The following is a 12500-nucleotide window of genomic DNA, read 5'->3' as shown; positions in this document are numbered from 1 at the left end:
TAAAGAATGAGGTATATTCATGTGTAACGCGCTTGTTTCGGTTCATGGATTAAAGAACGATTTTGATTTCTGTGTAGCGCGCTTTTTTCGATTCATGGATTAAAGAACGAGTTATATTTATGGTAACGCACTTGTTTCGGTTCATGGACTAAAGAACGAGGTATATTCACGAGTAGCACGCTTGTTTCGGTTCATGGATTAAAAAACGACTACCGGTAATATTAATGCGTAGCACGCTTGTTTCGGTTCATTGAATAAATAACAAGTTGTATTCATGCGTATTGCGCTTGTTTCGGTTTATGGATTAAGAAACGAGTTATATTCATGCGTAGCACGCTTGTTTCGGTTCATGGATTAAAGAACGAGTTATATTCAGGCGTAGCACGCTTGTTTCGGTTCATGGATTAAAGAACGAATCATATTTATGTGGAGCGCGCTTTTAACTAGGTGTATTCATGTGTAGCGCGCTTGGTTCGGCTCACAGCATTAAAGAATCAGGGTATTTTGCTTATAGATCGACCTATATTCAAGTCATGACTTTGTTTTGAAATGCAGATTCCATTGGTTAACCAATCGACTGACTACTTTTCCATTTGTACCATTGGTACCAATCGACCATTCGTTCAAGTTTCAAACGGCTTACATGTGTTAATGAGATGCATTTCGCCAATGGTGTACCAATGAAATGCCAAGTCAATCTATTGGCACCAATCGTACCATTGGTACCAATAGACGAACGGAATCCCACTGTACTCAAACCGAACCGTAGCGAAAATAGTCTAAGTCCCCTTAATGAGATGCAATTCACCAATGGTGTACCAATGGAATGCCAAGTCACTCTATTAGTAGCAATCGTACCATTGGTACCGATGGACGAACGGAATCCCACTCTACTCAAACCGAACCGTAGCGAAAATAGTCTAAGTCCCATTAATGAGACGCAATTCAACAATGGTGTACCAATGCAATGCCAAGTCACTCTATTGGTACCAATCGTTCCATTGGTACCAATGGACGGACAGAATCCAGCTGTACTGAAACCGAACCGTATTCACCAATGGGGTACCAGTGGAATGCCAAGTCATTCTATTTGTACCAATCGTACCATTGGTACCAATGGACGAACGGAATCCAGCTGTACTCAAACCGAACCGTAGCGAAAATAGTCTAAGTCCCCTTAATTAGATGCAATTCACCAATGGTGTACCAATGGAATGCAAATCCATTCCATTGGAATCCGTTTGTGTGTATTGGACAACACTCCCATGAAAGTACGTCATGTGAATCTAGAGGTCAAGAAGTGTGGGTCATTCATCAACAAAGAGAATTCATTTCTTCATGCCACCCCTGATTTTCTTGTGTCCTGTGACTGCTGTGGAAGTGGAGGTGGAGAAGTTAAATGTCCAACAGTCATTGTTGATGACAACTTTGAGGACTATGTTAAACATAAAAATTCCTGCCTGGAAAAAGTTGATGGGAATTTACAGCTGAAAAAAAGTGACAGGTACTACTATCAAGTACAGCAGCAGCTTTTCTCAGTCCCAAATCTGCAATATGTTGACTTTGTTGTGTGTGGCATTGATAAGGCAAAAAACATTCATTTATTTGTGCAGTGTATATATCCAGATGTGCAGCACTGGAACTTTGTTTTGCCTAAACTAGAATTATTCTGGAGAATATGCATTCTCCCAGAGATTTTGGGACGGTGGTTTACCCGAAGGTGCACAGTACCACCTACACTACCAAGCAAGGGTGCTATTTGTTTTTGTCGCGTAGAAAGAGACGAGGACAGCATTTTATGTTGTAACAAGGACTGCCCTTATCAAAGGTTTCATCCGTCTTGTCTCTCTCTCACCTCCATCGCAATGCCAAAGACCTGGTACTGCCCTCACTGTTCCAGACTTCCTCAGTTCAAGAGGAAAAGGAATACCAGAAAATCCTCACGACCTACTGTTGTGTCAGGTCATGCGGCGATGAAATGTGATAGTATTTGTATTTGCAAGGCAAAGCCTACCCCCACCGACAAGTTAGTTGAGTGCCATGGAGAAAGCTGCAAAAATGGAAAGTACTTCCACCTTGCTTGTCTTGATTTGAAGCGAATGCCGAACAATCACAGAACTACCTGGAAATGCCCTGCCTGCAAAAAGGTTGCCCCTGCCCAAGCTACAACCACCTCTACCACTTGTTCTTCTTTGTCAGATTCCTCCAGTAGTGAGGATGAAAGTGATATCGTTATAACAAAAGTCACCCAGGGTGAAACTGATAAGACCAGTGCATTGGCAAATCTAACAGACGACCATTTTGAATTAATTATTAACCCTACTGGATGGCTAGACTGAGATATCATCCAACGAGCTCATATTTTATTACAGGCTGAGAACCCGGCAATCGCAGGTTTTCAGCGACCAACACTTGGCCCCGTTAGAAATTTTGATGTTGCTAGTGGTGAATTTGTTCAAATTTTGCACACTGGGAATGATCACTGGGTGTGTGTGAGCTCAATTGGGTGTGTGCCTGGATATGTAAACCTTTTTGATAGCCTCTATCATGACTCAGTCATAACTCAAGAAGTAGAGGAACAAACAAATGATTTGATAGGGGGACGTTTGATTGCCCTTGACCCAAAGCCAGTGCAGCAAGAAAGCAATGGGAGTGACTGTGGGGTTTTTGCAGTTGCATTTGCAAACCTGTTTAGTGTTTGGAGTAGACCCCACATTTATAAACTTTGATGTGCAAGGTATGAGACCTCATTTAGCAACATGTCTAAGAAATGGCAGAATCAGCTTGTTTCCTTCATTTTAAAAACAGATGACTATTTTACAACAGTAAATGGAACATGGAAAATCGTCACACTGTAATTTTGTATTTTATCATTTTCAGGCATTTCAATTTTTGATTCTGTGGCTTTGATTTAAAGCAATTCAGACAAAGCCTTCACATAAAATATTAGGCAGCCATTGTGTGGTTCCAGATAATATCCACACCTCCTCCATGGAAGGTTTTTTTCTTTTGAGCCCTCCTTCCCCCCCCCCCCCCCCCTCTGGAATTTCCAATTAAGGTTCATACTTTCCCTTATAAATTTTGGCTGTTGAGACCCCCTTCCTCTTGGAATTTCCAACGACCTTCCATGGGATGGGAATGAATATTTTCTGGAACCACACATTCCCACCACCCATGCACTGCATGTCAGTAAGTGTGGGACACCTGTATTTCCTTTGCCGAAGAACACAAAGTCATACCATTACAGATGTAACAATGTTTGCAAAAGTAGAATTCAAAGAAAATATTATACCTAAACGTAAAAGGAGAATGGACATTTAAAAGGGCAGATTTTTTTTACATGGGAAGTGAACACTGTTGTAAACTTAGAATATCCAGTAGCCAGAGGCATGATATAAATGAGCTTATATATTTCCTTTACAAAATCATACCAATCCTCTAATTAAGCCACCCCTCTTTAGAAAAAGAAATTTATTAAGCCATCCCTCCCCTTTCAAAAACGATCTCTTACAAATTTTCGCTACTTTGAGATTTGCGTATAATTTTTCTTTAATGTTCCCAACCCATGAAATAACACATGACAACGAATATGTGGGAAAAAGGGGTAGGGGATGAAGTACTCGAGTTTTCGACACACATCCATCTTTAAGGATCATACAGGTCATGTGGCTTGGCAACGAGAGTGCTAAGCCTCACATGGGGTCCTCATCCCCAGGCCACTGGGAGGCTTTATTCCCATCTGTGGGGTCCTAATTCCCAGGCCCTGGCCTCACATGGGGTCTAAATCCCCAGGCCCGGAGAGGTCCTTATCCTCTCGATAAGACTGATCATCAACCAACTATGTACTCATTGTTACCATTTTAACACAGCTATCCTGGGGTCTGAGTCTATCAAGATAGCTGGAGCACTTCATCCCCTCCCAAATTTTATAACATTTGTAACAAAGTCTCAATGAGAACAAAGACCCTCTACCAGGGTTAACATTACGTAACAAGTGAGCCAAAATAAATAATGGCACAAGTAATAAAGTAATAATCATTTCTCGTGATATTGATGGCACTATGTAGAAAGTTACTTTGAATAAAATCTGTATTCTGTACTATAATTATGTTTCAAATATGCAGACAAGACAATGTTTGGACCAATGTTTGGAAAGGTTAAGAGAATTATGAAGTGTACACCGGGAATGTGAATGAAGCCCACCGTCTTGATTGACGATGGATGCTTGCCGTATTGTGATTAGCCTATAATAACACCGCATGTCATATGCACGAGGTTGAACTGACCTTTTGATGTAAACACAGAGGCCATTGCATTACAGATCTGCTTTCTTAGAGGCCTGAGCTGTTAACTATTGCAATTTCCCTTTCATGGTTGTCAAATTAACTTAAAATTATATTATCTATCCCCTGAAATAAATTAAACACCCTGGTGGCTTAATCAGAAGACTTAACACTTTCACTCCCAGAGTCAGTTATGGAGACCTGTAATTTTAAAGTTCTAACTTTTTAGTCTGTGGACGAAATCCTATGGAGTGACTATTCAAATGAAACCTCTTCAGTGGTACTTTTGCATGGTACCATTTGTTTTCCAATATTGTACAAAATGGAATGTTGGAATTTTCTTGCATTTTGATATTTGGCACTCTTGGGAGTGAAAGGGTTAAGGTATATAAATGTGAAGTTGATCTAATCAAATGGTACAATTGGAGGACAAAAATTAACAAGAGCTGCACAAACTCTTATCATATGATCCACCAATGCAGTACGCCTGACAGAGTTTTCATGATTGCATATCAGAAAGTCAGTTGTCAAGGTGCCTTCCAGTATAGTGAACTTCCGTCGAAGCAGTCCAATAACACGTTCAACATGAATCCGCACATTCGCAATGCCTCTTGTCTGCTCCACGTCCACTGGGTTGAGCTGAGATTTGCCCTTTGTGAAAGCTGGTATAACTAGTTTAGCATGTCTCAGTCCAACACTCTCAGTGATGGTGAATCACCGATCGGCCATCACATGTCTCCAGGAATCAGATTGTCCAGGAAGCCACAGTTCTCAGTTAAAAATTGATCTGAGACACGACCTCCCCAGGCTTCAGACACAAATGAAATAGTTCCTTGTGGTGTTATGCCTACAAGAATTTTGATTGTGTTATGATGTTTGTAACTTGAAAATGTCTGTGCCCTGGCTAGCAAGTTTGAAGGTTTCTCAATAAACACTTCAAAGCAGTCGATCACAACAGTTGTTTTCTTTCCGAATGCATACTGGAAGCACTGTGGCAATGTTCTCCACAGTTGGTCCCTGTCTGGCCAGTACACAAAGGGGAATAACCTTGTGTCCATCGAAACAATCCAGTGGGAAAATATTCTGGAAATTGTTGACACTGAAACAACAAACCGGTATGCAAGATCCTGTAACCGTACATTTAGTCTTAGTTTCATAAGTATAATGATGACCTCTTGAAATCTGTTGAGCGACTGTGTTTGTCGTGTAACATGTGGGGAGACGTGCTCAAAAACAACCATTAGTACTTCCATAGACGGTAGCCCAGTGTAAAGGCGAATTTTATCGTCACTGCCAAAGAAATCCTTATTTGGGGCTTGATATTTAGTTGCTTGAAACATGTAGTCAAACTCGGTGGTTTGGCACTCGGCGTCGACTTTAACAGTTTCCGGTTCGATTTCTTCACCTTCGCTAACTGCTATGGCCGCCAGATCAGAAGAAAAAGCCTCCTCATTCCCTTCGTTTCGATTTCCCTTTTCTTCTGTCGAAGTACTTGGCTGACTAAAGTCGATCTGAGCAACAGGAAGAGAAGGAAGGCTGCTTTCTAGGAGCTTTCGACGGTTCTCTGCCACTTCGCGTTCTTGTCGTTCGACCGCAAGTTTCTGTCGTTTCTTTGCCCTTTCAGCTCTCTCTGCGTTCGCTTCATGGTCTAATTGAGGACTATAATTTTTCTTGCCCAGTTGCAATGTGGGCACCCAATCAACGTTGTGCTTATCCCAAGAAAGAGCTGGATTCCCAGAAACAAAATGCTTGCCACAAAACCGTTCGCTTGTGAGCACGTTTTTCGAAGCCGTGTCTCCGCGACTGATCGCTTTTATCCATTTTTCTCTCCGCTCTGTAGTCAGTTCTTCTTCAAATTCTCCTTTGTTGGTTGCCACTGAAGGTATTCGATAATATCCAATCCCTTTATCTCGGTCACTTCGAATTCCACAACCAAAAACAATGCAAAGCACCATTGCCACGCTTTCTTTCTCATTGTGATATATCTATTGAGCGCGTTTGTTTGGGCACCAACATGGCGGATAGCAACCGTCGTCAAGGCGGAGGTCACGTGGGTGAAAACCAAGAATTTCGAAGGACGTCTCTCTCGCTTTCATTTTATTTTTTGTTTTTGTTTTTCTGTTTGCTCTTGATTCTATTTAGTAACAGATGGCTCGTAATTTCCTGAAGGAAGAAACATTAGTTTACTTTCGCGGCTAGCCCATTGACATATCAGGCAACAATTAAGTCTTAAGTCCTGTCTTGCTTAAAAAAAATGGTTTTTTTTTTGCATAACTACTCGAGAAATAAACACTGGTTATCTTTTCTTTTTCCACATTAAATTTGTAAGGGAGGCTTGCTTTCACTTTTTTATTTTGTATCATAGGCGACGTGCATAATCAGCTAGTAGATAACCTTCTACCTAGCTTTGTTTAAATTTCGCGCCTTCTTTCTCTTGCTATGTACACTATACCGGATAGCTCTTGTGCCGGCACCAAAAACATATCGGGTAGGGCTTTCGTTCACAGAAAAAAAAACGCCGATTTTCGGATCTGTTCTGTTTTGTGCCGGAACGTTAACAACGCTGCGCTGCTTCGGGTATTGAAAGAGAATCGTCACTTTCAAGAATAGGTTTTCGTGACACGTTTTTGAGAATTGTGAACAGAGAATCAAACCGAAACGGAAGTCAACAACGAGGAGCGAGGATTGGATTCTAGTGGAAAGACGCATGCGGCGGTTTTGGGCCACTTCCGTTGACACTGTACCAGCTGGAATATTTTTTCGCAAGGGCATGCTATCCAGCATAGTGTAGACTTAATGGGTGTTTCGCAGTTTGGTAAGTAATAACCGTGTCAGAGAATGACAAGGCTTCAGTAAATAATATCCTCAAACATGTTTAATTATTTCATTTTACTGATAAAATGTTTGGTTGGTAAAAACTTTGCACAAGCACGTTGGTTAACGTTAACATCATCAAAGTTGTGTTGTTTTTGGCTTCATTTCGCTCCTGAACACGAAAAACCTAACAGATCGGTGCCTTGTAACAGCCGTTCTAACAGCTAAAGGATACTGACTTCATAGCCTGATAACATTAGCAATAATTAATCATACGCTGTATTTCAGTTGCGTCTCAATTTCTCGTGTCATTAGCATGGGCACTTTTGATCAAAACATACTGACTCACGAAGCTCGGTCGACAATAAATACACCCCATTTTCTCGTACGTAAAGGTGCACCATCACTTATATTTTATCCCGTTATCTTACCCGTCGTCATCTTTTTTTTTTTTTTTTTTGTGCTGAGTTTTTTATAACTTATCCTTCCCAGAAAAATAAACTACCGCTGTAAACGTAAACTTGTCCACTAATGCCGGCTTAATGATGTGCGTTTTTGTCAAACATTACGTGTCTTTCCTTGTGCTCGATTTCACATATATGGTGAAGGAAAACGCCGCATTACGAGGCTAAGTGACCGACACGGCCGAAGCTTAACCCGGTTGCATGAAGCAACTAGGAGCATTGCTACTCACTCCCTGTATGGGATGCTTAGCCATCGAAGGGTTACACCAAGCTATATGTTGCTGGACCCTGAGTGTTGGTCCCGCCAGGATTCAAACCCTCGACCTCCCCCGCAGCTGTCCGGTGCTTTACCAACTGAGCTAACCAGGCGGTGGCAAAGTTTTTGTCCATATCGTTAATTCAAACAACGTCAAACTATGTTGTTGTTATTGTTGTTGTGTTGTCGTTAAGAAAAGTACAAAGTTCAGACCTCTTCTCCACACCAACTCCGCTCTTTTGACAAATGCATTTTCTTTAACAGGATCAGTCGCCATGGCTACGCTGCCAGTCAAGTTATCCTTCCGAGAGGACCAAACGCCAGAGTGGTGCGTGGTGGGTGACCTTGAACAAAAATTGGTTGAGATAAACACTGTACCCCTGTCATCATGGCACTGCTTCCTGGATTACAACAAAATGGATAAGACTTGTGTTGGACTGCTTTGGGTTGGTAATGGTTCCATAGCTAAATTTTACATTTTTACAGTATCGTTCAACTGAAGGGACCATGTTCGATAACTGGCATTACCCAGCGAGCTGTGCTCGTAGAAAGTATTTTCCTTCACACTGATTCTTTGTATATCAATCAGGTTCATGGGCGGATTCCTTACTAACCACCTATCCTCCATATACCTGTTATCTTCTAATGTGTACAATTTTCGTGTTATCGGGATTTCTGAAGATTTCCAGAGATTACCTGACCGATTCAGAAGTTGTCCGACGGGAGTTCACAATGTAAGGAAGATTTCCGAATCGAAGATATCTCAAAATACAAGACTATAGATATATAGATAGCGGCTTTATTCACCCTCGGCCATAGCATAATTTGAACGGCCATTGCATTTATTTGAACCGGACTGTAAATATTGCCCGAAAAATATGTATCTATGCTACATCCTAACCAGCTCTGAATTGTGTCGTAAACGCTCGTAGGAAACAGGCCCCCAGCCACCTCGTTTCTCACTCATTCCGATAGGATACTATGTGCTTTTAAGTTTGCATTAATTTAAAATATCAGAAAATCGGTCGAATTTTAAACGTGCATGGCTGCAAACGACAGAGCTGTCCACTCGGTCGTTCAGCTGTTCATCTGGTTTCGCGAGTTCGTTCACTCGGTTTTTCATTTGTTCGTTTTCGCCTGCGAACGCTCGGTGGACCGTTTGATCGTTAACTCGGTCATTCGACTATCCGTTCGTGCGTTTCTGGTTTGTTCAGTTGCCTCCGTTTGCCCAGTTCTCCTTGCTATTGATGGGCGCAAAGATGTTATAAACAATTAAATTTAATCAATTAAACGCTGTGTTATCTTAGCTTTCATGCTATAGACAATGTATGCTATAGTTTGCGACGGTCAAAGAAAAATTCATTTCGCCGGGATTTGAACTCATGACCTCTGGATTAGATCACCAGGACCGAGTTGTTCAGAGCCCGATTAAGCTAATCCTGGGTTAACGTCAACTTTGATTCCAGTTTAATTACTACAGTCAATAAAGATTCTTTGGAAATATTTTTGTCACTCAGTTTTGACTTAGCTTTTTATTACCTTTAGCTTGCAATTAGGCTTCAAAACCACTTTTAAAAGCGAGATGAAAACCGTGATTAGCTTTTAATCGTAGATTAGCGTTTATCGGCTTTCGAACAACCCGGCCCTGTGCTCTAGCCAACTGAGCTAAGTGGTGAGCTGGGAGCTGCTCGTGGGAATTAAACTGAATAACTTTGATGATGTTGTCTGCTTCCTTTTCTTCTGCTATTTGCCACCAATCTCAGAAGCCATTCTCCTTCCGATAAAAAACCCTGCTGAATATATTCCCAAGGACTGGTAGAGCTAGATAGCTGTTTTAGACTGTTGCGTAAATGTTTCAAGCTCAACCAATTTTGAATTCAAAACTCCCTTTAATAAGAAGTCTCCCGGAAATAAGTCACGTAGCTTATCACATGATACATTATTGTTTCCCAAATTTGCTGCCCAGTTCTTCGCCCCATCTTAACTGACTAGGAGCAGACTTGTCTCGTATTTTTTGTTGTCAAACTGGGATAAGATGAAACAAAGAAGTACAAAATAATCTCTCAGCAACAAAGACATTTATTAATGTCGTCATAAAATTACACAAGAGAACAGCAATATACATAGCGGATAAATGTTGTCAGCTATTATGTGGGTCGTGCATTCTGAACAATCGATTGTTTTGAAAGAGTCTTGAAAGCCTTTTTTTTAATGCATTAAAACGTTCTAGATTTTTTGAACGAGCTTTGAAAGCCTATGCAATTACGGTGCTTAATTGAAAGGACACCCCCACAAAACAGCTCAATGTTCAAAATCAGTTTCTCATAGTCTGAATGTTATTTGACATCAGTTGCACGAACCATCATGCGTTATAATATCCCAACAACAACATGTCATTAACTATTCTCACTGTCTAAATAACCACGAAACCAGCCTATGCGGAATGCCGGCATGTTTTTAATGCCTCGGTGTTTTAGAGTCAATGCCACACGTGTCTCGTGGGACTTCATCTGCCTATTTAAGCAATATATTCCTGTTCTTTGGCCTTCTCGCCAAGTTACGTCGTTCTAGGATTTCAAGATGTTTTTTATCCACCCATTTCCTTTCCTTTCTCTGTCTTATATGGCTCTCTTTCTTTGCAAAATCTCGTCTCCCATATCTTAATTCAGCAAAGACAGGGAGATGTTGTAATCACAGTGAAAATGGTTTACTAATCACTAAAAACACTTCTGTATAATCTACGTTATTTATGTCTAAATTTCGTGTGGCTAAAGTCACACGAACTATCAAGCCAATAATAATATTCCAGCATCAAATGTGTTCTCAAACAAGCTTAAGTTTTTAAAAAAAAACTTTTAAAAGCTTGAACATGCAGTCAGTATACATATGTCTAATCTACGTTACATACACGATGCCGTCTTGCAGACATTGTGCCACCCTTTTGAAAAAGAAGTACGCACAGTTCGCAACAGGACAACACTTAACTCGATCTAATCAACGTTTGTCTAGCATACATCTCAAATGTCCAAGGTAGTTTGCTTTAACTTTTCGTGTAAGTTAATGTAAACTTTAGATCATTTTCCTTTATAATGGACTCTACGTAAAACATGCAAATAACAGCCTACCAAAAAAATCCACTACGAATAGAGGTAATGTATTACCAGAAAACAACATAATGTCCTTTTTCCGTTTATGTGCTTTTCTCTTCGTTTGCAGTTATGGTCTGATATGATATATATGTATTTCTCAAGTCAACTTATTCAACTAAATATGCTTTGAAGTGACATGCATGCAACTGAACTAAAATCCTTTGTACATGTGGCATACAACTAGGCTGGTGGGAGGGGCGAAACCGCTTCTGAACTTTCACTGTAAAATATTGATGTTGTGTGGGCTAGTAAAATTCTTCAATCTTCAATCTTGCCGAATTCCTCGCCCACATATAACTGAATGTTGAAAAATTATTACACCAGGAAGTTCTCTTAGATCAACTCCCCCCTTCCTTCGCCCCTTCCACTGCCACAAGCCTAAAAAAAACACGCAGTAAAACCCCTACGATTCACAAAAGACTTGCATTACTTTTCCTCGTAATAACTTGAATGCATAAGGTAGACTCCCATCATCTCAATCCTCTTGCTATCTTAGTGGATGCTGTTTTCACTTCTTATTTACGTTCGGCTATGCCAAACTCCCCCATTCTAAAGAAAGTTATGTGAGTGTTCGAGATAGTGGGAGTCCACTGTAGTTGATAAGCCCTCAAACATGCAGCACCTAGCGTTAAGGAGATTTGATAAATTTACCAGTGTTATTGTAATGTTTTGTTCTTTGTCTAAGGATGCGAGTCGGTTATCAAATGCCATCATTCCAGACTGATAAAATGTCTGATGACAAATCCTTGATATTTTACGTAACTCGTACATCTTATTTCGAATCGAACCTTGATTCTGTCAATAATGTGGTCCTAACTTTCACTGTGGTTGTCACTCAGTATGAATGAGTGCAATCAAACTAAAATTCATAAAGATTTTAAGAGTTCACACTAGCTTCTGAGTTTGTGGGTGGGTGCAACCAACCTTAAACTGACGGCGGTTTAAGTTCACACTTTTCAAGTTGCGAGTATTACATTAACACAATCGCGTGAAACGAAAATTGGGAGAATTAAGTCCAGTTTGAACAAAATTCGACCTTGCACTGATAGGATTCGAAAAACAATTTTCTGACGAACGATATAGTCTGGAGGGAAATTCATATCCCGTCTCTTTAACATCATGTTAATACAAATTAACACTTCCGCCACTTTTTTCCAAAAAAAAAAAAATGCAAGCTTTTGCAACTTAACTCTCAAAATAAAAATCCTCTTAAGGACGTTCGCGCGAAAACGTTCTGCCCCACAGATTTTTTTTCATACTTTAGGTATGGTCAGCTAATAAGTTATTGATGTCAGAAATGCAAAAAAAAAAAAAAAAAAAAAAAATGGGGGTCACCGACCTTCGTTTCAGAAGTATAGCGCTGGAAAAATACCATGATTTTGAAAAGTTGGGCCTTTGTAACTTAAAATGATCTCCATAGGTTTAAGTTTAAAATATTCAAGATGACTAATTGGAGACAAATTTTTTTAGTCAGATTATGGGTGTATGTTTCGTAAATTAGTCCAAATGGTGTCATCCTTGTAATTAAATGTAG

The 12500-nt window shown here is 40.3% G+C and overlaps 2 protein-coding genes and 1 pseudogene across 2 annotated transcripts in view; 1 reads left to right on the top strand and 2 right to left on the bottom strand.

Annotated features, from left to right (window-relative positions):
• The window catches only part of LOC146485168 (uncharacterized), a 5364-nt pseudogene extending 2562 nt beyond the window's left edge, over nucleotides 1-2802 (top strand).
• Nucleotides 1-12500, bottom strand: part of LOC146485164 (uncharacterized) — a 428948-nt gene that overhangs the window by 388953 nt on the left and 27495 nt on the right. The gene's annotated exons all lie outside the window — the stretch shown is intronic.
• On the bottom strand, nucleotides 3391-6250 carry LOC146485167 (uncharacterized). Its single transcript, XM_085103618.1, is given in 3 exon segments — nucleotides 3391-5014; nucleotides 5017-5345; nucleotides 5568-6250. Coding segments are annotated over 3 exon segments (1326 nt in total). The 5' UTR covers nucleotides 6239-6250; the 3' UTR covers nucleotides 3391-4688.

The sequence above is a fragment of the Pavona decussata genome, unplaced genomic scaffold (assembly GCF_977016875.1).
Source record: "Pavona decussata unplaced genomic scaffold, jaPavDecu1.1 SCAFFOLD_27, whole genome shotgun sequence".
In the NCBI taxonomy this organism is placed as follows: Eukaryota; Metazoa; Cnidaria; class Anthozoa; order Scleractinia; family Agariciidae; genus Pavona; species Pavona decussata.
This window is presented reverse-complemented; position numbering and strand designations above follow the sequence as displayed.